General features: G+C 40.4%; 3 protein-coding genes and 1 pseudogene across 3 annotated transcripts; all 4 read right to left on the bottom strand.

Annotated features, from left to right (window-relative positions):
• Window positions 1-11859: 11859 nt before the first annotated feature.
• Window positions 11860-12748, bottom strand: LOC111663377 (olfactory receptor 4B13-like; annotated as a pseudogene).
• Window positions 12749-16168: 3420 nt separating this feature from the next.
• On the bottom strand, window positions 16169-17281 carry LOC111663376 (olfactory receptor 11A1-like). Its single transcript, XM_023417544.2, has one exon. The coding sequence runs from the start codon at window positions 17177-17179 to the stop codon at window positions 16169-16171; it is 1011 nt and encodes a 336-aa protein (XP_023273312.2). The 5' UTR covers window positions 17180-17281.
• A 2862-nt stretch (window positions 17282-20143) lies between these two features.
• Window positions 20144-21112, bottom strand: LOC111663375 (olfactory receptor 11A1-like). The gene has a single exon (XM_023417543.2). The coding sequence runs from the start codon at window positions 21098-21100 to the stop codon at window positions 20144-20146; it is 957 nt and encodes a 318-aa protein (XP_023273311.2). The 5' UTR covers window positions 21101-21112.
• A 1731-nt stretch (window positions 21113-22843) lies between these two features.
• On the bottom strand, window positions 22844-23882 carry LOC111663397 (olfactory receptor 10A3-like). Its single transcript, XM_023417563.2, has one exon. It carries the CDS (start codon window positions 23838-23840, stop codon window positions 22869-22871), a length of 972 nt encoding a protein of 323 aa, XP_023273331.2. The 5' UTR covers window positions 23841-23882; the 3' UTR covers window positions 22844-22868.

Raw genomic sequence — 23882 nt, 5'->3', positions numbered from 1 at the left:
TGAATCCCTCCTAACTGAGTTGAAACTCTGGTCCTGCATCTTTTAACCTTTTCTAGTCAGGGGGCGGCCACAGCAGGAGACTGACTTCATTATCAGAGGAACCACTAAATGACTCCAATTTCTACCCTCAGGGGAAAAAACTAACTTTGTAAAGAAACCTACTGTTTGCAATTTGGGAAAGGTGGCTCAAAAAAAAGGAAGCATTATTGTTTCCTTCTATAGTTCTTGAGTAGTTACTATAGAGAGTCCATTCCGAAATGAACCAGACATCAGGTGGTGGTATGAAAACCAATTGTTTAGTACAATATATCCTACACTGTGAGACCAACACTGTCTCCAACACTGTGGTGGGCACTATGGACAGATTTATAGCAAGTGCGCAGGAAAGAGAATGAAGGCATACAAAGCTGCAGGTGATGGTTCTTTGTTCAAGTTGTCCTGGGCTTTACTGTTTGTCACCATTGTACAGAATTTTATTGTTTTCTACCTTCTCTTTGTTGTTGTTCTTCTGGCCTTTATACAATTAATTTCAGTTCTGATCATCAGTGTGTTTGGGAAGGAGGCAGAAAAGTAAGTGACTGGATCAGGGGTACTACATACCAATGATCTAATCATCAACAATCAACAACCTCTACAAGCTGAGCCATGAATTTTGACTTATCCAGGCTTTATACACCATCCAGCTTCAACTGCAACATGAAAGACCCATAGTAATGCCAGCAGCACTGGGACACTGCAAGGAGCTACAGCTATTCCACATAATACTTAACAGCTTAGATTTCCTCTGAGCCACAGGGACCTGTGTCATGTTTTTCAATGGCAGACACTTTTTGTTAGTTTTGTTTTGGACTTTTTGCACTTCCTGTTTTATTTTGTAATTTGGTTCCTTGTGTGTCTCAGTGTTTTTGCTTCTTGTCGTGGTCTTGTTTCTGTGTAGTGATTGTCTGCCCCACCCTGATGTGTTTCACCTGTGTGCAATCACCTTGCCTCCTGTGTTTATATAGTCTTTGTGCTCCCCTTTGTCTGTGTTGGTTCGTCAGTTTTGTTCTGGGTTTGTTCATGTCACGTTCACGTTTGCTAATAAACCTGTCTGAACCGTTCTCCCAAGAGTTGGCTGCATTTGGGTCCTACTTACCCCTCAAACCCTTGACAACCTGTTTGGCTTATGTTGGTGACAACTGGAAGTAAATATTACATGACATAACACAATACAGACCAGTACGAATTATTGAAGTTTAGGGCTGACTGGGCACTGTTAGGAAAGCCAATGACACCCCAACACAGAGACGTTTTTGCAGACGAGCTACTCGGCTAGGTAATGCATGGTTACCAGCACATACTGTACTGACTGATGTACTCTGTGGAAAGGGATCCAAAAGGTCCCCCTAACTGTTCAATGGAAGTTGCACTTGATAATGTTATATGGAGGCATGGGAGGGACAACATGGGTCATTCTGGGTGGAGTATCTGTCATAGGGTTACCCCGTGTCCTCTAAAAAGTAGGTTGCACCCAGGTACTGCACACAGCCAAGTGATCATGCATTCGTAATTTTGATTCCATCAGGCTGGCTGATAGGATTGTTGTTCCTCGTCTTGTGTTGAGGTTGACATGGTTTTTGTACTACTTTCCAAGTGTTTTGTGTTGCATTAGCATTAGTGTTAGCATTAGCATTTGTGTTAACATGTTAAGCTAGCGTGAGTTAAGGGCTAAATCAGTCAGCTTGCTGGGCTTGGGACAGGGATCACAAGGAAGTTCACTGAGGAAGTACAAACAGGGAACACACTGTGAGTCACCAAAGCGTTGTAATAATTTGGCTTACCAAGTGATTTGTCTTCTTCTTCATGCAGAGTTTCCTGGTCCAACTGTCAAACCAGAAGTGGCAGGATCCAAGGCCTTTCGTAAAGGGGGGGCCTGGAGTCTTTCATGTGAGGGCCAGTGGAGAGGGGTGGTTCTGGTAGTGATTCATAGATGCGTTTTTTTAGGGCCTAATGAGCGTATTAATAGGCTGGTTTGTTGGAGCAGTCCTTCGGTATGGAGATAAAGATCGCTTTTGAGGAGCTTCAGCCATCCCTGTATTTCTGTGATGCTAGTCGGGAGCTTTTTTATGTCGGGAGCTGTAGCGTAACGTCAAGCTTTGAAAGGAAGCTCTTCTTCTACGTGGGATGAGGGCGGACTCGACGCTACACTGACTCAAACAGCATAAGTGTCATAAAGTGGTATTACAACACGGGACGGGATGCAGCTAGTTGGTTAGCATGCTCATTTCAATAGATATCTCTGAAATACAATAGATGGATGGCTTGACATCATCACTGTTGCTCCCTCACATAATATTGATAGTGTTAGTTCATTTTTTGAACATTTTAAACTAAAATTCTGGCAAGATCTTACACATTGCACCTTTAACTGTCTGATAACCAAGAGGAACTGAATAAGTTTGTGCAATCCGGCTATGTTCAAACGACTCCCAGTGAGCAGGTAGACAAACCACAGGAAACCTGGTATTTGCCACATCACACTGTTGAACACAATGACAAACACAGAGTTGTATTTGACTGCTCCTTTGACTACCTGGGACAAAACCTGAACAAATGTCTTCTGCCTGGCCCAACACTGGGTCCCTCTCTCCTTGGAGTTCTACTCAGATTCCACCAGCATACCATTGCTATCTGTGGAGACATCAAAGGTAGATTCCATCAGGTATGTCTTTTGGATAAGGAAAAAGCTCTACTGCATTTCAAATGGAGAGAGATGCAGCTAGACTAGGATCCCAGTGTTTATGAATGGCAAGTCTTGCCATTTGGAACAGCCTGTAGCCCATACTGTCACACCTATGCAGGTCACTACCATGTCCATGATCACCGTGATGGAAATTAGGAGATCCTTCAATCTGTCCAACATTGTTTTTATGTTGATAACTGTCTCCAAAGTTTTTTTTCCTCCCACGAAGCAATGTCCCTCATTGACAAAATGAGACCTCTGTTTGCTAATGGTGGGTTTGACATCAGGCATCTCCAACCAAATGCAAAATCCAAAACCAGTGAATTGTGGCTCTCAGAAAATGGAGACCCCAAAAAGCTGACACTAGGCTTCCAATGGAACTGCCTCACAGGCATGCTGGGTAACAAGAACAGATCCATCACTTACCAACAACCTACATTGAGAAATATATGCAAAGTGCTAGAAAGTCAATATGATCATTTGGGCTATTTGACCCCTTTCAAAACGTGTGAAAAGATCATAGTACAGGATCTATGGAAGCAGGAAAGGGGATGGGATAAGGACCATCACTGGCTATAAAGAGAAGAACAGCCAGGCAACATCAGGTTATGTGGACAAGGCCAATTATTTCAACCTGTTCTACAACAGGTTTGACACAGCCTCACTTGTTCTCTCTCCCACTGCTTCAGCTGCAGCTTCTCTTATGGCATCTCCTTCACAACCTGACACTGCAGCTGCAACTCCCTCCACACTGGGGTCAAGAAGAGGAGGTGAGGGCAGAGCTCAAGAGGCTACATCCTGGAAAGGCCCGGATGGTGTGTGTCAGAGGCTGGCTGAGCCTCTCCAGAGGAACTTCCCGGTCCTCTGGAAGATATCGTGTCTTGTTCCGGTACCTAAAGTAGGACAAATGGCTGAGATGAATGACTACACACTGGTGGCCCTCACATCACACACCATGAAGACCCTGGAGCTGCTGCTTCTCCACCTTCTGAGGCCACAGGTTGAACATGCACTAGACCCCCTACAGTTCACCTAAAAGGAACATATTGGAGTGGATGATGCCGTCCTTTACATGCTCCACCAGGCTCATTCTTACTTGGATCAGCCAGGTGGTTACATGAGGAAAATGTTCTTTGATTTCTCGAGTGCATTTAACACCATCCAACCCCCAATTCTTAAAGACAAGCTGGAAGGGATGGGGATGGATCCCTGCTTCACATCCCCGATTGTGGATTACCTGACAAGACGACCACAATACATCAGGCTGGGTAAGGTAACTATGTCTCAGGGACAGTGATGAGCAGCACTAGGGCTCCACAAGGGACTGTTCTGGCTCTGTTCCTGTTTACCCTGTATATGGCTGACTTTAAATACAACTCTATGTCTTGCTACATCCAGAAATACTCAGATGACACAGCTATTTTGGCGCTTATCAGGAACAGGAAGGAAGAGGAGTACAGGGATCTGACGATGGCCTTCTGTGAATTTTTAGGGAAGGACATTGAGGTGGTGTACACTTACAAATACCTAAGTGTGTATCTGAACAGTAAACTGGACTGGTCCCTGAACACGGATGCCATCTACTGGAAGGGGTAAAGCCAACTCTTTTTCCTCAGGAAGCTCAGGTCCTTTGATATCTGCAGTGAAATGCTGCACATGTTTTATCAGTCAGTGGTGGCCAGTTTACTCTTTTATGCTACAGTCTGCTGGGGCAGCAGCATGTGTGACCTGAACAAAAGGAGACTGGACAAGCTTATAAAAAAGGTCTGTGCTTGGCAGGAGTCTGGACTCACTCAGGACCGTTGTTGAGAGACACATGCAATGTAAGATGGAGGCCATCTTGGACAATACCAACGATCCTCTCCACAACATTCTGGCAGGACAGAGATGCAGCTACAGCTGCAGCAAACTTCTCATCTCACTGTGCTGCAGAACACAGAGGTTCAGGAGATCCTTTGTTCCCACTGCCATCAGGCTATATAACACCTCAGTCAGAGGAGTTGGACTAATTTAATTATTATAGATTATTTATTATTAACTGTTATTATTATTATCAACAATGAGCGATTGCACATGCATTTCCCCTAGGGGATAAATAGAGTAGCTATCTATCTATCTATCTATCTATCTATCTATCTATCTATCTATCTATCTATCTATCTATCTATCTATCTATCTATCTATATTAACAACCCAGCCAGTTTGTTGGAAAAATGGCAAACATGGGAGTTTGAACTGTAAAACCTCGCTGACATTCACTTACGTCACCGTTATCTGCCCCACTGTGCCAAAGCAGCCACTTCAGAATCCCATTTCTATGTATTCTGTGATGCCTCTGACTGTATGTATGGTGCTCTTGCCCACCTTCAGACCAAAAGACAACATGACCACACTATATAAGCTTCATTATGGCAATGTCTTGTGTAGCCTGTAAATGTCAGCTAGCCATCCCTCACCTTTAACTATGTGCAGCCCTATCTGGTGCCCAGCTGGCTAACCTTTTCAGTTCTGAAGTCACTCTTCCACAGCAGTCCCATCGTGGCTAACACCTGGCCCCTGTCACTACAATTTGTTTGTTGGCACAAGAATAGCTGAGATTCAGACTCAAAGAATAATCCAGCCAATGACATAACATGGGGCAAAACACTCCAAGAACTTTTCCATCAGCAGAGATGGAGTCAGGGCCCTCCATTCCTCTTGCTCAACACCAATTGCTTGCTGGTCAGCCAATCCATGTTGGCCAGCTGAATAGGAGCCTGTTGAAGTACTCAGGAAATCCATGTTTTGTGGCGCAGTGATGTCAGATGACTGAAATTTCCCTGACCTGACCAAGTACAGCAATCCTGCCTGGATCCTGCATGGCCGCCAAGCCATTCGCCAGTATCAACATTAGTGTTAAAACTGTTAAAGATGGTGTTACAACCCTGAAGAAGGTTTAGGGGTAAGGGAGGCAACCAAAACAATGTAAACAGCAGTACGGTTGGCAAAGAAAGCCTTTTTATTGTAACAAACCTAAAAGTAAGACAAAAGATAAAAAATAACAAAGTAAATACTATATTCAGTGATACAACACAAAGAGAACACATGGAGGATGCTTGGGACAAAGGGAAGGGCGGTGGGTGGCACCAAATCATAAACAAAATAAAACAGCCTTCTGATCTAAGCACCTCTTGTCTAAGCAGCCCCCCACTGACTTTTATACCATGGTACAATAATAAAACAACTCAACCCTTACCTGTCTACTTTAACCTACTAAATATGGACCACCACCCATAATCTAGAGAGATTCAAACAAAAACAAAAAAGACCCAAATATGAATGGGAGTAAAAAAAAAACAGCTAACCTATGGCCCAAAACTCCCTGATCCCAAGCACGTGTTTCAACTAGTCAAAACTTCACAAAGCATTTTAACTCCAGGAGACTTTAACAGTTCAGTAAAACACATAGTCGACATCACAGAGCACGGAGGCGAACTGCTCACTCTAAATCACAGCCACCACTGGCTTATACACTCTGCTGCGTTTGTCAATTCTAGGGATTGGTTGACAGGGCCTAACAGGAAGACAAAAGGAGGAGCTTTGAATGGGGAAACCCTGGCTCAGGCACAGGTGGGCGGTCAGAGAGGGTGTGGCCCAACTTGCAGCTGAATCCCCAAGTGATGGGTGGGTGACGTCACCCATAACAGATGGAGAGTTAATCCATGCCCAAAATGGTGGACCTTCCTCCAGCCCATCTTAGACTGTTTAAACCCCCTTTCTGGTCTAATGGGATAGAATGTTTTGGGCCTTTTATGGTGAAAGTCAGTTGCCGCACAGAGAAAGGGTGGGGCATACATACAAATGCTTTACAATACGTTGCATACATCTTGAGCTGCTTGACATTATGGACACAGATACATTCTTAATGGCCTTCAGAAGGTTTGTCTCTCGCAGAAGGAAACCCCTTGAACATCTCTAGTCCTACTCTAACTGTAGGACTAATTTCAGAGCAGGAGAGCAGAGCTGCAGAATGCTTTCAAGGCTGTGGCACCAGACTTAAGGTCACAAGTGAACTTCAAATTCAATCCTCCATCTGCCCCACATTTCGGTGGACACTGGGAGTGGTAGTTCAGGGAACTATACACAGGGTTTGGGCCAGCTTTGGAAAACCTTTACATGTGGACTCAACAAACTTGAAGGCTTGGTGAGATCACAAAGCTGAGGTGGGATGTCACAATTGTGTTGAGGCAGGCCATACCCATCCTTTTTGTCCATTTAAAAAGCCCAAAGCTACAAAACTGTTATGTGCCAAGACTTGAATTAATAACCTCCCCAGAGCTGTCTGAATCATTGACAGTTACTATCCTGGTAATTGGCAGACTCCTTTCTGCATTATTAGACACATCGTGCTCTCACTCTCTCGGTCAGGCCATGTTTGTACAGAGGGAGCTGTGAAATGTAGATGAGACACTGCCAGTTGTATGTGTTCATGGCCATAGTTCAGAGGTACCAACAGCTGAGGTCTCCATAGAAGCACACATCCAACCATACCTCATGACAGTGGGAGTAGCGCCAGAGTTGCCATATCCTTTGTTAGGGTTTTCACATTCTCTGGGATCTAATCTAGGAGAGCAGGAGTAGGCTGTCTGGAGTTGTTACCATGTCGACAGCAAGGGAAATCCCAGCCCCACTTATATTGGAGAAACCAAAAATTGTTCAGTCAGGCCCGGCAGGGTTGGAGTCATTTACACCTGTCCCACCCTTGCTAGTTGAAACAATGCCCCTGCCTGCCCCACCAAACACAGGGAGTCCAGCTGGAGAGGCAGATCCTACTGGTATCTGAAGCAGAAAGTCATATGTCCCCTTATCAAGTTCAAGCTATGACTACAGACACATTGCAGCTCATGCCATACTGTTTCATGGGCTGGTCATTTGGGTTTCATGAAGACTTTCATGTAAATAAGTAAAACGTTTTACTGGCGAGGGATGTAGAGCCAGGTTCAAAACTACTGCAAAACAGGCCCAGAGTGTCAGCTCACTGCAGCCCTCATCCCACTCCCTGTCATTTCTGCCCCCTTTGAGCAGGTTGGAGTAAATCAGGTCCTGTAGAATGGAGTCAAGCAGGCAACAAGTTCATTTTGGTTATTTGTGACTATGCCACTAGGTATCCAGAAGATTACCCCTCAAGAGAAGTAAGAGCGAAACAAGTATCCACAGCTATGCTTTAGTTTTTCAACCCAGTTGGTATTCTCACAGAGGTCCTCACAGATCAGTGTCCAAATTTCATGAGCCAAACACTTTGATATTGTATTGAAAGAGCGAGAACCACCCCTTACCACCCTCAGACTGATGGACTGGTTGAACGCTTTACTAAAACCTTGATTGGTATGCTTAAGAAGTATGTGTCTAAAACCAGAAAATACTTGGACAAGTGGCTTTCATTTTTGCATAACACGAAGTTCCCCAGAGTTCAACTGGATTTTCAACATTTGAGCTCATCAATGCCCATCAGGTCAGAGGGCATCTGGCTGTGCTTTGTGAGATGTGGGAGGAGACTGATTCATCATAGACTATGATATGACTATCTCTTTTGTCCTGGGGATGTGTGAGCAGCTCATGAGAACCACATCCATGGCTTGTGAAATTCTATGGAAGTCCCAGGTTAAACAGAAATAGTGGTATGACCATTAAGCCAGGAGCTTTGCATCTGGTGAGCAAGTCTTGCTGCTTTTCCCAACATCAGAAAACAAATTGCGGGCAAGGTGGCAAGTCCCTTACCAGATCAAGCAGAAGATGGGTGAGGTGAATTACCAAATCTACTTTACAGAGATATAGTATTTCATATAAATATGCTGAAGAAAATGGCACCCGGGCTGTCCCAGAAGTATCTGCACCCCATTCTCTTTGTTCAGTTCTCAAGGAAGATGATGTGGTGGAAAAGTATCTACCAACTGAAATGTAGGAGAAGGAACTACACTTAGCTCACCTGTCAGATGAGAGGAGGAGGAAACTCCTTCAGATCTTGCCTCTCAGCCTCTTTCTGCAGACAGTTGGAAGGATGGAGGTAGTAGGTCATCACATCTCCTTAAAAGATCCTGTCAAACTAGAACTTGCAGCATTCAAGGACTTTACTAAAGAGGGGGCCTGTAGTGTTTCATGTGAGGGCATACATGTATGTTGTTGGGGTATGTCTGTGTTAAATAACTCGAGGCATGTGTTGGGACATGTTTGTACATGTAGAATGCAGCTTGAGCCTTTGAAGGCAGCAGGTGCTAGAGCCCTGTATGCAGGGGTGTCAGGCCTTCCACTTCTGTCACCCCTCCCTCCTAGCTGGCAGACTCTCTCTCTCTCTCCCTTTTCGATTGCAGGAGTGGAGACTGGTGTGCTGGAGGTGGGCCAACCAGGTGTTCCTCATCCTGGCTGGATACTTATACCTGGTTCCTGTTTCTACTTGTTGCCAGATTGTAGACCCTGTCACACAGCTAGTCTTGTTCCAGTCGTTAAGTATTGTTGATTCTTGAAAGTAGCTTTTGCTAAATTCTGTCTCCATCTACCATCTCCACTGCCTGAACCCCTGCTCTTCTCTGCAACACCCCAGTAAGCCACGTTCAGCTCCAGCTCCAGCTCTGCCCCCCTTCTCCAGTCGCCTACCCCTGCCTCAGCCCATGTTCTCATCTCCTGGCCTCTGTCTGCTCAGCCCATTTTCAATAAACACCCTTTTTGAATCATACTCACCTCTTGTCTCTTGAGTGCTGCATTTGGGTTCTCCCGACTAGCCTAACAAGGGGCCTAGTGTTGGTGGTTTTTTTGTGTTTGTATGGCATGAGTTACCTTATGACAATTTGAAGATTTGAATTGATTGTAGTTTTGTACTTAGATTTTTTTGTAATGTTGTCATTTTTTGTATATTTTTTATAAACAAAATTTTGGCACTACTGCACTTTGCACCTGACTGGTGATGACAATAAACAGCACCAGGTCAAGATTCCAAGCCTTCTTCTTCCAGCTCTGCGAAAAATCTTACAGTACATATGAAAACAGTGGCTGCACAGTGGCAGGATTTCAGGATTTCAGGATTTCAGCAAAGGCTACACATGTTGCAAAGGACATTAGCCAGGGTCTTCTCTTTTTATGGTGCTGGTGTCAGGGGATAAGGCCTTGCAGAGTTCAAAAGCAATTCCCCTGAGCTGCTGAAGTTGCAACCACCACATTGGAGCGGTTTACAACAGACTGTAAAAGTGCTGGAATGAGAGTCATCACCTACAAGCATGAAGCCCTGTTGCTCTGCTGGAAAACAGTGAATTGTTTATTCTAGATTGGGATTGAGTTGCTGCCCCCAGCTGAATGCGTTCAAGAAATGACAGGCGGATTGTCAACAGTAATGCAGATGCCTTATGTCATGATGGTCATGATTGTTGGGTATTGCAATAGAATGTGATGCCCCATACAAGCAGCCAAAAAAAGTTTCCTTTAGAAGGTGTCTGGGTTCAGCCATAGAGACAGAGTGAGGTCCATGACATCTGAGGGACGGTAGTAGAACCACTGCTCCATCACACACCACCTTTCAAGGTTTTCCAGACATGAAAAACTGGCAGTAGAACCCAGAGTATGTTGAAGGGATACATTTCCGCTCACTCACTCAAGATCTCCCAGCCGAATATTCAATGAGCATCCATCCTCTAACTCTTACCATTATTGCCAACAGTGACATTCAAGGAGGGGGGGGGGGGACCCTCCTTGGACGGTTTGTCCCACCTGTACAAGAAACAACCCTGGTCTAACCAGAGCGATGAGGGCCTCTATGTCAAATGAAGTTTTGACCTCAATTAGGTCAGGTACATTTCAAATGGCTCAACACACCTCTATCTGGAAAGAAGATATGTATATGTATATACACAATATATAAATAATTCTATGAGCCAGACATAAGAATTTAAACAAGTGCTTACTGTAAACAGAAGATATGAGAAATGCATGTATTTTTTTTTCTTTATTGCTGTTATTTTAGCTTACATGATCCTTCATTTCTTTGTTTCGGGAACATTGATGATTCTCTTCATGATGTTTTTCTTAGATGCTGTATAACCTCCATATCCTGTGTTCAATGTGCTGCTGCTTTCTACACCAGAACACGCCTATAAAAAACATTTCACTTATATCTCATCAACAATGTTAATTACATCACAGATTTCAGCTATAGCTGTTTTGGAAAATACGTAATTAAACTGATGAACTTAATTAAACATTTGCCTTTAGATTAATCAGAGGTATCGATAAGCAAGATAATATATCTGAAGTGATGTACTGAAGAATGCAAGATACATCCTCAATGATTACAGAACTCACAGTGCTATGAAAATGATCATTTTTGTGCTTTGTGTTGGAATGTAAAAATAATTATGGTAAAATATACAGTTAATCCCCCAAAATGTATTTTTGTATTGAGGATTTGTGTGATTATAAAGAAATAGTATCTAAATCACAAAGTAAAAAGTTATTTCAACATGTTTTTCAGAACATAATTAATGAATAGGTTTCACACCAACCTGCAAGGATTTTTTGAATAATGCAACATATTTATATTATTTATTATTATTAAAAAAACACTTTTAATGTTCAAAGTAAGGGAATATATGGTTAACTGAAGAACACTAATGATAATGAATCATGAGTCTGTTATTCAGTGTGAAGTTGCATTATTTTTCTTTCCCCTACAGGTGATGTGATTTGATGCAGATTTGATTCGATGTTTGATGTGAAGGATTCAGGTGATTGAGTCTGACAGTAGTTCTTTTTCGTCGGATGGAACTAAAGACTGGACGAGCTTCCTTTTGTTTTGGGGTTAATATATGTACAATTATTACGATTTCTAAAATTTAAGAGATACATAACTATAAGTATTACTTAAATATAATGAATGGTAAATAGAAAGAAATAATGACAAAGTGTGGTGGCACATTTTTCACAATTTACATAGAAATGCAGAAAAAGTGGATTGGTTAAAAAGTCATGAAATGGGACAATCATTCATCAAAAAGGATTTTCAACAAACAAACGTGTCTTTCATCAGATGGTCACATTGTGGATTTTAGACACTAAACCACCACAGACAGAGTTTCAGCCTGTGGGAAACACTGACACCTGTTTACCTGAGCGGTCTACATTTCAGCAAGGAGCAGATTTTTTCATATGATACAGATTTTAGACATATTCAAGCCATACATTAAAGGATTGAAGAGCGGCTGACATGTAACCCAATATAATGATAAAAATATTCGCAACATATTAGGTTCATTGCTCATATTAAACCTGCTCTGTAATATTTAAAAGCTAGCCTTAAAAGAAAAGTTGAGCAGAGAAGCAAGGTGAGGTGTGCAGATACTGACAGCTTTCTGTCTGGTCTGTTTAGAGCCAGAAAAACACACTTTAAGGATCTTCATGTAAGTGTAAAGAATCAACATTAAAAGACACATGATTGTGCTATAAGCGGTAATGAGACCATAAATGTTACAGCGTAATTATCACAGTAATCCTTGTCAATGATGTTCCCACACAGCTGTAAAGGTGAAGTCAAACATATCATGATAACACACACAAGTAAAGGGTATAACCATATTACAGTGATGAACATGGCAATCTTCTTAAATGTCATACATGTGTTATATTGAAGAGGACAACAGATAGCGAGGCACCTGTCATAAGACATGACAGCTACATTTAAATATTGTATTCCACCATAAGACTGCAAACAGAAAATCTGCAGGAAACAAAAAGCTACAGAAACAGTGTGAATGTCAGAGAGGATCTGAAGCAGCAGGAATGGAAACAACCCTGTGCTACCATACAGTTCATTTACAAACAGGCTGCACAGAAACAGGTACATGGGTTCATGTAAGCTTCTGTTCAGACAGATGACCACAATCAGGAAAACACAGAGATAATTAGAGCATACGAAGATGTGAGAATCATGAGATATAAATACTTGAAATCGCTGCTGTCAAAATAGCCCCTTAATGTGAAGGATGAAATCTGAGTTGGGTTTATCATCATGTGAGAAACTAAACACACCTAATACTGCATGAATCAGCTGTTCTGCTGAACTGAAGCTCAGACTCTGCCTCTTTAAAACTCTTCAAGTCAGGAGATACCCTCATCATGATTACAGTATCGATACATCAATGATTTGATGATACTTCTGGTTTCTAACTGATGGAAAATCAAACTTTTGAGCCCAACCTTGATCCACATGTTCTTTTGTTCTATTGACAAAACAACTCACTTTCCCACAATTCCTCACTGTTCACACCTGGAGATGACCCTTTCCCAGGGACCTCACTGACCAGTCACATGTGACCCCCTCAGGGTGTCACCAGACAAAACCAGATCCCCCTCTTTTTTCTGCCTCTTCTGTCCTTGGCTTGAGCAAGAGAGCAGCAGCTCCTCTTCCTTCTCTACTGTTCATGAATCAACAAGGCTCCCAACCCAGGACAGCCCTGCTACCTGTGACAACAGCTCTCTTGCAGGCCTGCCTCAGGCAGACTACAACACTCTGCAGTGACGTGAGTGGACAAGTTTACTTCAGTGGGTACGACACAAAGTCTGCCAGTTGATTTTCGGAGCAACCAAAGACACAGCAGCGTTGGCGTGGAACAGCTAACTTGGTAAGAAGACAAAGAGGAAACCAGCGGCTTCCTCTGCAACACAGAGACCACACACAGCCAGACAGGATTTCACTCCACCAGGAAGCCACCCAACTCACTGGACTTTAAAACAATACCGGAAAGTGGTGGTACTTGTATGTTCCCACGCATACCTGTAGTACATCTCAGTTCTAGAATGTGCATACAGCTAACCTCTCTCCTTCTAACCTGGTACCTTTTTAAACTACATGAGCTAGGCTAACAAAGACACTCATCTTCCTTCTCATCTAGCCACTGAGACTTGGGTGGTCTCAGCGGCCATTTTGAGCATTTTTTTTGTCTACCGCCATCTCATGTAGTCTTCTTTTCCAGGTCATGTGGTCACAGCAAACATTTTGAATCGGCCATCTTGCCTTTGTCTGTGTCCCCACAGACACACCCCCATACACACAGGCTCACACACACACACACACACACACACACACACAACTGAATATACTTTATGCATATATATGTTTTTGTATGTTTTACTTTGTTACATTGTAAATAAATGTCTTTAATTATAACTACTGGTGTGTTTATCACAAGTTTGAGTATTGCCAACCTCTACTCAGTAGAACTTCGATCCTTCAACTTTTCCTTGCTGTTAATTTTAGATATAGTTATAAAGTAAATCATTTATTGGAGTTCCAGATTAATAGTAATAATTTGAGAATCAATATTGGCTATTCTTGCCTTTTTAGGCTGGTGCCCCTGAGGATTTTAATTCATTTTATGATCTAATATTAATGTTAATTTTGATATCCTATTAATTTATAATAGCCAATAAATTGATAAACAACGGAAGGTCCAACAAGGGGAAGGCTAATGATGATTGTGCATCCTACAGTATAAGATGGTGAATACAGATCTTAAACTGCTTACCAAGACCCTCGCTCTGCGCTTAGAAACAGTCCTGCCTTCTATTATCAATAATGATCAAACAGGATTTATTACTGCCAGATATTCATGCAGGGATATGAGGCTCTGCAATGTTATTCAGCTTTGCCAATCTGGCAAAGTAAACTGTATAGTTATCTGCCTGGACGCAGAGAAAGCTTTTGATCGGGTTGAATGGCCCTATGTCTTTCCCACTCTGGAGATACTCATTAGCTAGCATCCATTAAGCCAGTGAAGTTACTATATAATAACCTGTTATCAGCTGTGTGAGCTATCGGCAAGAGATCGCCTTATTTCCAACTGGGCCGGGGGACAAGACAGGGATGTTCTCTGTCCCCATTATTATTTGCAATCGCTATCGTGCCTTTGGTGGAAGCCATTAGACATGTTCCTTCTATTTCAGGTGTCTCAGTTGGTAGTAAAATTAAAAAAAGTACCCTGTATGCTGATGACGTGCTTTTGTTTCTTACTAACCCAGAAGTCTCAATACCAGGAGTTCTGGATCTGATTGGTTGCTTCAGTCAATTCTCGGGCTACAAAATAATTTGTTCTAAGTCAGAAGCTCTTCCTTTGGGTGGTCTTCATGATACCCACTCCCCCTTATCTCGCCCATTCAGATAGACACTGCAGGGCTTTACATACTTGGGAATAGTGACAACACCATTGCTTCATCAGTTATATGGAGCTAACTTCACACTTCATGCTGAACATATACAGGAGGACCTTGAAAGATGGACTTCCGTACTGCTATCTATGTTAGGAAGGATCTCATTACTTAAGATGAATATGTTGCCGAAACTTCTATATGTATCTCAGATGCTCCCAATCTTACTTCCAAGAAAAGTAATTAAAGAAATAAACAGTCAATTTAGTATGTTTATTTGGAATAGAAAAAAACCTTGTATGAGTATGGCTTATGAAGCCTAAGGAAAGAGTTGGCCTATCAGTTCCAGATGTTAGGCTTTATTGTCATCCCTTTCACCAGTATGGGGCAACATAGATTTCTCTCCTGGTATCACAGATAGGGGCTTTGAGCTGTGGGATAGTAAAGACATTTGTACCGTTGGGCATAGATATGAAAAGGATGTACTATTTTCATTTGATCAAATATGTAAGAAGTATGGCATATCACAAAATGAGTTTTTTAGATATCTTCAGGTACAAAGTTTTTTTAAATAGCTGAAAACACACTGGGCTTTGTTATCAGCCTTCTCCAGCGAGGAACCTGAAAATAATCTCAACTAGTTGAGGAGGTTCAGTGACACCAGCTGGATATGCAGTACTTTGTTTTATGTCTAGATACAGCATTGTCCCTGCAATAGATAGATAATAGACAGGCACCCTTTCTAGTTTGTGCAGGCTTCTGCTGAGAACTAAATCCTGCAAGGTTGGATGGTGGGTCCAGGTGAGTGAGGCTTGGAGCATGACTGAGAGTAATGACTGCTTTGTTGTGACATCACAAAGTTCCAGAAGTCCTGACGGCTGGTTTTAAGGCTCAGTTTCTGAATACAGGCTGTGTGCATTTCTCTGTGGACCGAGCATTTTTATACTTTCACAGTATTAATATATAGTCTAGACCTGCTTTATAATCAAACAACACATGCACATCTACTTTTATACTATATGGACCTTTAACACCAGTTTATTGGCTCATGACGTTTAGTGTTGTCATTGTGACAGTATGAAGAGGTGACATTTGAAACAAATCAAGCAGTCAACATGTCCTACTGACTCCTGACTGAGCTCACTTCATGTTGTCCATGTTTTCAGATTTATTGCTGGGTATTTTTTTTAGATCATCACATCAGTAACAGTGAGACAACTGCATGTTTTCAGTAATTTCTGTGACATCAAACATTTTAAAACTAGAACATGTTAAATATCACACTTACACAGTATCACTGAAACCAGTCAACATTTTATAACAGAGAACATGTTTACATGTTTGTCTGATTTTGGACATCTGAAGTCCGTACATTACAGGAGTCAGAAGTGGCTGTATTAAGAGAAAGTACAGAGAAAGGATGATGCGCAGCACACTGGGAACACTGGTCATATCAAATCTGCTCTGAAGTATCTCAAAGCAGCAGCCAAAAGAAAAGTTGAGCAGAGACACAAGGTGAGGTGTGCAGGTACTGACAGCTTTCTGTCTGGTCTGTTTAGAACCAGAAAAACACACTTTGAGAATCTTCATGTAAGAGAAAAGGATTGGGAGCAGAGGAACTACGATGGTGAGAACAACACCAAACAGTCCATAGATGTTATTCACTTTAGTATCAGAACAAGCCAACTTCACTACAAGGTAGTTATGACAATACAAACTGTTGATGGTGTTTCCACAAAGAGGCAAACGGATGTTTAAGGATAAAGTGATTAAGAATTTCACAAAAGAGTACAACCATATTGCAGAGATAAAGAGAATTGCTTTGTTAGATGTCATACGTGTGTTATATTGTAGAGGATAACAGATAGCGAGGTATCTGTCATAAGACATGATGGCTAAATTACAAAACTCTACATTTGCATATGTGTATAAAGAGAAAATTTGCAGGAAACAAAAAGGCACAGAAACAGTGTGAATGTCAGAGAGGATCTGAACCAGCAGGAATGGAAACAACCCTGTGCTACCATACAGTTCATTTACAAACAGGCTGCACAGAAACAGGTACATGGGTTCATGTAAGCTTCTGTTCAGACAGATGACCACAATCAGAGAGGAGTTGGCAATAATAATTACAAAGTAAAGCAAAGCAGTTATCATGAAATACAAGTATTTCATAGTTCCTACATGTATATATGTACTAAGAATGAAATAAGATAAAGTTGAATTCATCATCATTCTTGTTTTAGGTGACAAAACAACAACAGTTTGCAAATTGTAAAAAAGTTTGCTGCTCATTTTTTAACCCAAACTGAATAATTAGTTTCAATTGAGGACATTATTCTGAATAACACAGACATTATTTTCACTCACAACACTGCTTCACTGGCTGTTAAAAAAAAGCAGCATAAACTAACCATTTACCTCATCCTCACTAAACACACCATTAAAAGGCACAAACATTACACAGAGCTGAACATCTGTCTCTGCTGCATTAGCTGACTTGAAGCTGACATGAAACCTGCTGCTTTATATCTCTCAACAGAGCAGTCCCACATCATTCATGTGTACCAGGGGACACCACAGATCTCCGTCTAACTTTCCAAAGTCCAGAAAATCAATGCCCTGCTGTTCAAGTGAACAGAAGAAAAATTATAAAGGGAAAATTATTTCAGAGAATTATTTGATTCGAAATGAAGTGGCAGTATAAACGGAAGTTAAAAAGTAAACAAGGAAATACAATGCTGAAGTGATAAGTACTATAAACTCTATTGTATAGTGTGAGTTCCAACACTGGTTAGACTGTGTTTCATCAGTTTGACCAGTGATAAGAGCAGAATAATGAACACTAATATTTGTGACACAGTACTGTTAACACTTGTAATAAAACAGCAGTAGAATTAGTAACATTGCTAATCATGCAAGTTGTATTAATATTGTTTATATTATGAATAGCAGTAGTATTTTTTATCAGTGGTGGTCACTCAGCTATTACTGTTAACATGAGTATTAGCAGTAGTAGTAGTCACACAAGCACTAATGTTAGCGTTAGCAGACACAGTGTAAGGACTAGTTACTATTGGCACTAATAAACAGTGGACCTGAGAGCTCAACACACAGCAACTTGTAGCGTCTTAAGTGCTAACCAGAAGTAGTAATGAGACACTAACATCTAACTAGGTCTACAATGACCATATTTTAACAACTGGTATTTTTAACATGAACAATTTACTATGAATTTCTTTAAAACAGATGTTTTTTTAACTTTAACAATAAATTCTTTACAACGACTTTTCCCTCTGTCACATCAACATTTGTATTCTAACAGTAAAAGATTGCTTATTATGAATTTCTTATGTCAAAACAATTAGTATTTTAACATTTATGTTAATTATTTGCTGTATTTTTACATTTTTATGCACCATTTTAATATACTGTTAACTTAATCATGAAAATGAACCAAATGATCCTTTATGATTAACTTAACATGTACATTTAGCAACCAAAATCAGTTAAATTACCATTTAATGGCATTAAAAAAAAAAATAAAAGTGCATAACTTCATTAAAACATAACGATTTTAATGTTAAATAAACAGTGCAATGGTCTTTTAAAGTTTTGACACAGTATCGTTCACTCTGTTAGCCGGAGTTAGAAATTAGCTTAGCCATTAGCCGTTAGCCATTAGCAGTTAGCGATTAGCAGCTAGTGATCTTTTCAGACTATAAATACAATGTTACAGTTGCACCAAAGCATGTAATAAACATTAAACCACATTTTCACAATGACTGGTTGGTTTTTATGAAAAGTATCTTGACTCAACAGTAAGTTTAATGCAGCCTCCCTTCACAGCGGCTAACAACAACAGACAAGCAGACAACGTGGTCACTCACTGGAGTTTCTCAACATTAATAACTCGACAGAAGTTATCTCCCTCTTGCTCACAGTTGGACTTCTATTAAAAGAGCAACTTATAAGCATTGAAACATGGACATTTATCTGACTTTTATGACTATTTTGCGGTGTTTCCTACCAGGAAATGCTTGTTTTTTTTCACATGCTCACACTTGTCTGCTGTTTTGGGAGTGCTGCTGAGGTAACAAGAAGAGCTCATGTAGCCCTCTCAACATTACAGGTGCACAGTGTATATGCACCCCCCATGCAAATTCATTGATTTGAAAACATGTGCGCTGCAAATAAACAAAAAACAAGGGAACTGTTTCCAAGGGAAACAAAAAATTGATGAACCTGCCTGGGACTTGTTCAAAGCCCAATTGTGACTTTTGAAGTTGAAAGCATTGAATAACAAGTGGATCTAAGCCGAGTTCATCACTTTTTTCTTATAAAGTTATTTTTTGCCTTAATTCTGATAGCGCGAGTGAGAGAGAGAGAGAGAGAGAGAGGGGGGGGGAGAGAGAGAGAGAGCATTATATGGTGCTAAGGGCCACGGGTTGGACTCGAACCTGGGCCGCTGCGGTTAGAATTATCCCTTCATGGTATTTGTGTGTTTGCATGTGAAGTCAGTATTTGCAGTTCCTGTTCTGTCAAATTGATGAAGATGTTTTCAGAAGTTGTTTGTGTTTTGTCATATACATCACCTAAAAGTCAGTTTTTTGCATGAGATATGTGTCCCGTTTATTACCCCCTACTACAAAAACTATGTCTCACTGCTGCATACCCAATTGTCCCACTAGGACAAGTAAAATGATTGATTGATTGATTGATTGAATGATTGATTGATTGCATTCATTACCATTTAACTATAAAGCAGATAACTTGGTAATGCCATTCAACCCTTGCAGGTTTTCAGCCAGGTAACTCTAGGTCAACAGTGAGTTCTGAGTAGAAATACTTTAATTGTACATGTAGCCTGACACTAACAGTGACACAATGACGAGAGATTGAACCTTTTCCATTATCTTTCATTGTATAATGGCCAGTCTGAATAAATGTTTATTTTATCATATTTTTAAGGTTGGTGTGTTTGTGTGGTGTAAATATTTTGACTTCTCACACACCAATCTCATTTCTTAAAATGATTTTCTGGGCATCAGAGTTTTAAGTTGCATTTCAGAGTTGTATTGTTATAAGCTGCTTGAATATTTTATTACATAAAGTGCAATTTTAAAAATTCATAAATTTCCATACACCTGTCTTGTCTCAGGTTAACGTTTGCCACGTTTTGTTACCACATTGCAGGTTATGATGAAATGAGCAAACATTTCAGTGCAAGTTATGATAAATGATTTACTGATATTTTTATTATATCAACATTAAATCTCTTTGACCAGTCAACATTTTATAGCAGAAGAGATGTTTACATGTATTTCGTATTTTGGACATTTGCAGTCCGAACATGACAGGATTCAACAGTGGTTGGAGAATCACAAAGTACAGAGAAAGGATGATGCGCACAACACTGGGAACACTGGTCATATCAAATCTGCTCTGAAGTATCTGAAATAAACAACCAATAGAAAAGTTTAACAGGGAAGCAAGGTGAGGTGTGCAGGTACTGACAGCTTTCTGTCTTGTCTGTTTAGAACCAGAAAAACACATTTTAAGAATCTTCATGTAAGAGAAAAGGATTGGAAGCAGAGGAACTACGATGGAGAGAACAACACCAAACAGTCCATAGATGTTATTCACTTTAGTGTCAGAACAAGCCAACTTCACTATAAGGTAGTTTCTACAATACAAACTGTTGATGGTGTTTCCACACAGTGTCAACCGGATGTTTAAGGATAAAGTGATTAAGAATTTCACAAAAGAGTACAACCATATTGCAGAGATAAAGAGAACTGCTTTGTTAGATGTCATACGTGTGTTATATTGTAGAGGATAACAGATAGCGAGGTATCTGTCATAAGACATGACGGCTAAATTACATAACTCTATATTTGCATATGTGTACAAACAATAAATCTGCAGGAAACAAAACGGCACAGAAACAGTGTGAATGTCAGAGAGGATCTGAACCAGCAGGAATGGAAACAACCCTGTGCTACCATACAGTTCATTTACAAACAGGCTGCACAGAAACAGGTACATGGGTTCATGTAAGCTTCTGTTCAGACAGATGACCACAATCAGAGAGGAGTTGGCAATAATAATTACAAAGTAAAGCAGAGCAGTTATCATGAAGTAAAAATGTCTCAGTGTTCCTACGTATATATAGACTTCAAGAATGAAATAAGATGAAGTTGAATTCAACGTCATTATTTAAAGTGACAAAATATTTTAACCTATTAATTAATTAATTAGCTGTTTGCTTCAAAAATAACACTTTGAAAAACAGTGACATTAAAATATTTCCCAGGTTTTACACTAGCACCTTATTAACACAGTGTCACAGGGTGTTTCCTCTCAGCAGCAGCAAAACTTACTGTATACTTACGTCCTCACACGACCTGCAAGTCTGTTAATGACATGTGATCACAGCTCAGCCTCTGTCAGCTGATGTGCAGCAGGCTGCTGCTGGTGTTGCTTTATATCCTCCCCCAGAACAGAAGGAGACCAACCAGTAGTTCCCATCTCATCATCAAGGCCCGTACCTGTTAATCGCCAGTTCTGGGGAGTTTAAACATTATTTATCTTTTTTACCTGTAATTTTAAAAATTACAGGTAATTTTAAAAATTACAGGTGTTATGCCTGGGAATCTTTTATTACGATTTCACACACCCCTAAAATGGGCCGTACCATTTCTAAACCTTGATGTTAGCTGAGTGTCTCATCTTCCTCCCTCACTCCCATCAATTGAGACACTGTAGGTAATTGTAAGTAGCAGTAGCTATCTACCTGATTAATGCACTTTACTTTCTTACCTTCAGAGTTTCTTAATTAGATTGTGTCAAATATCAATGGATCTTCTAAATTTAGCCTTAAGTTAAAGTTTAGCTAACTAATGTTATCTAGTTTCTAACTATTGATTTAAGTTACAGTTAGGCTAACTATTGTTAGCTAGTTTCTAACTTTAGCCTTAAGTTACAGTTTAGCTAACCAATGTTAGCTACCGGATGGTGTGCCCTTTCATTTCGTGTTAGCTTGTCATTTCCTCACCAATGTAAAACGTCATATATGATCTAATGTTAGCAAACACATGGTGCTCAGTCATTAACACAGAGACAATGGTGAATTAGTTGTTGGAGAGAAACATTTTGACATCAGTTTATTATTTCATGTTAATGGTCTTTGTGTGTCTGTGGTGGATTAGTTAGTATTTTACGTTTTTAATATCAGCTTCTATAATTGTCACCCCCTTTGTTTTCATTCATGAATTCAGGAGTTTCACCTGTTGGGTCATGGAACAATATTAAAATAGCGGTGTGTTGAAGGCTCAGTAATTGTATTAAAAGTGGTGGAAAGTAATTAATTACATTTATTCCAAGTACTGTACAATTATTATACAATTTTGAGGTACCTGTACTTTACGTGAATATGAATGAGTGTTCACTGGAAATATTGTACTTTCTACTCCACTACATTTATTTGACAGCTTGAGCTAAACAAGCAAGATACTGTAAAGACTGCTACACTTCAGTTCACTGAGGCATGCGCCTGCAATGTACAAGGTTCCCTTTTGCCCTGGAGAAAAAGCAAAATTCAATTTAGAAGAGATGTCCACTCTCCTCATTAATCTTTACTCCTCTCACAGCTGACATGTGCCAAAAACACTTTTTTATACCAAGAACCTTCCTGCATCTTCTAAAGTCACAGATACTCACACTATTCGGTCAACTGGTCCTCGCACTAAGAAACTAAGAAGTTATTTTCTCCTGTAACCTCAGACTGGCCAAGTAACCTCAGGTACCTTTGTACTGATATTTCCACCAGTCTGTCAGACTTATTTATGTTTTGCCTGATTTCTTCTATAAACTTACATCAAAAACAGAAGATGGTTTTCAATTTTAACTTTAAATTTTTCTCTCACTCAGCTGCATGTTTTAATCAGCACATTTCAAGGTGTGATATTGATACTTTATTTACCTACACAGTATCTCTATAACCAGTCAACATTTTATTACAGAAGAGATGTTTACATGTTTGTCTGATTTTGGACATCTGCAGTCCGTACATGACAGGAGTCAGAAGTGGCTGCATGATGAGAAAGTACAGAGACAGGATGATGCGCAGCACACTGGGAACACTGGTCATATCAAACCTGCTCCGCAGGATTTCAAAGCAGCAGCCAAAAGAAAAGTTGAGCAGAGACACAAGGTGAGGTGTGCAGGTACTGACAGCTTTCTGTTTGGTCTGTTTAGAACCAGAAAAACACACTTTGAGAATCTTCATGTAAGAGAAAAGGATTGGAAGCAGAGGAACTACGATGGAGAGAACAACACCAAACAATCCATAGATGTTATTCACTTTAGTATCGGAACAGGCCAACTTCACTACAAGGTAGTTATGACAATACAAACTGTTGATGGTGTTTCCACAAAGAGGCAAACGGATGTTTAAGGATAAAGTGATTAAGATATTCATAAAAGAGTACAACCATACAAAAATAATGAAGACAGCTACATGGTTAAATGTCATACGTGTGTTATATTGTAGAGGATAACAGATGGCGAGGTATCTGTCATAAGACATGACGGCTAGGTTTAAAAACTCGACACTTGCATAAGTGTAAACACAATAAATCTGCAGGAAACAAAAAGGCACAGAAAGAGTGTGAATGTCAGAGAGGATCTGAATCAGCAGGAATGGAAACAACCCTGTGCTACCATACAGTTCATTTACAAACAGGCTGCACAGAAACAGGAACATGGGTTCATGTAAGCTTCTGCTCAGACAGATCACCACAATCAGAGAGGAGTTGGCAATAATAATTACAAAGTAAAGCAGAGCAGTTATCATGAAATACAAGTATCTTAAGTTTCCAATGTGAAAATAAGCTCCAAGGATGAAGTAAGTTAAAGATGATAAAGTTGAATTCAGCATCGTTCTGAAAGACATCCCATTGAAACAGTGACAGCTTCATGGACATTTTATTTTAAA

The sequence above is a fragment of the Seriola lalandi genome, unplaced genomic scaffold (genome assembly GCF_002814215.2).
Source record: "Seriola lalandi dorsalis isolate HSWRI2012SDOR001 ecotype SW California unplaced genomic scaffold, Sedor1 jcf7180002054575, whole genome shotgun sequence".
In the NCBI taxonomy this organism is placed as follows: Eukaryota; Metazoa; Chordata; class Actinopteri; order Carangiformes; family Carangidae; genus Seriola; species Seriola lalandi.
Note: the sequence above shows the minus strand (reverse complement) of the source record. Positions and strands in the feature narration are given on the sequence as shown.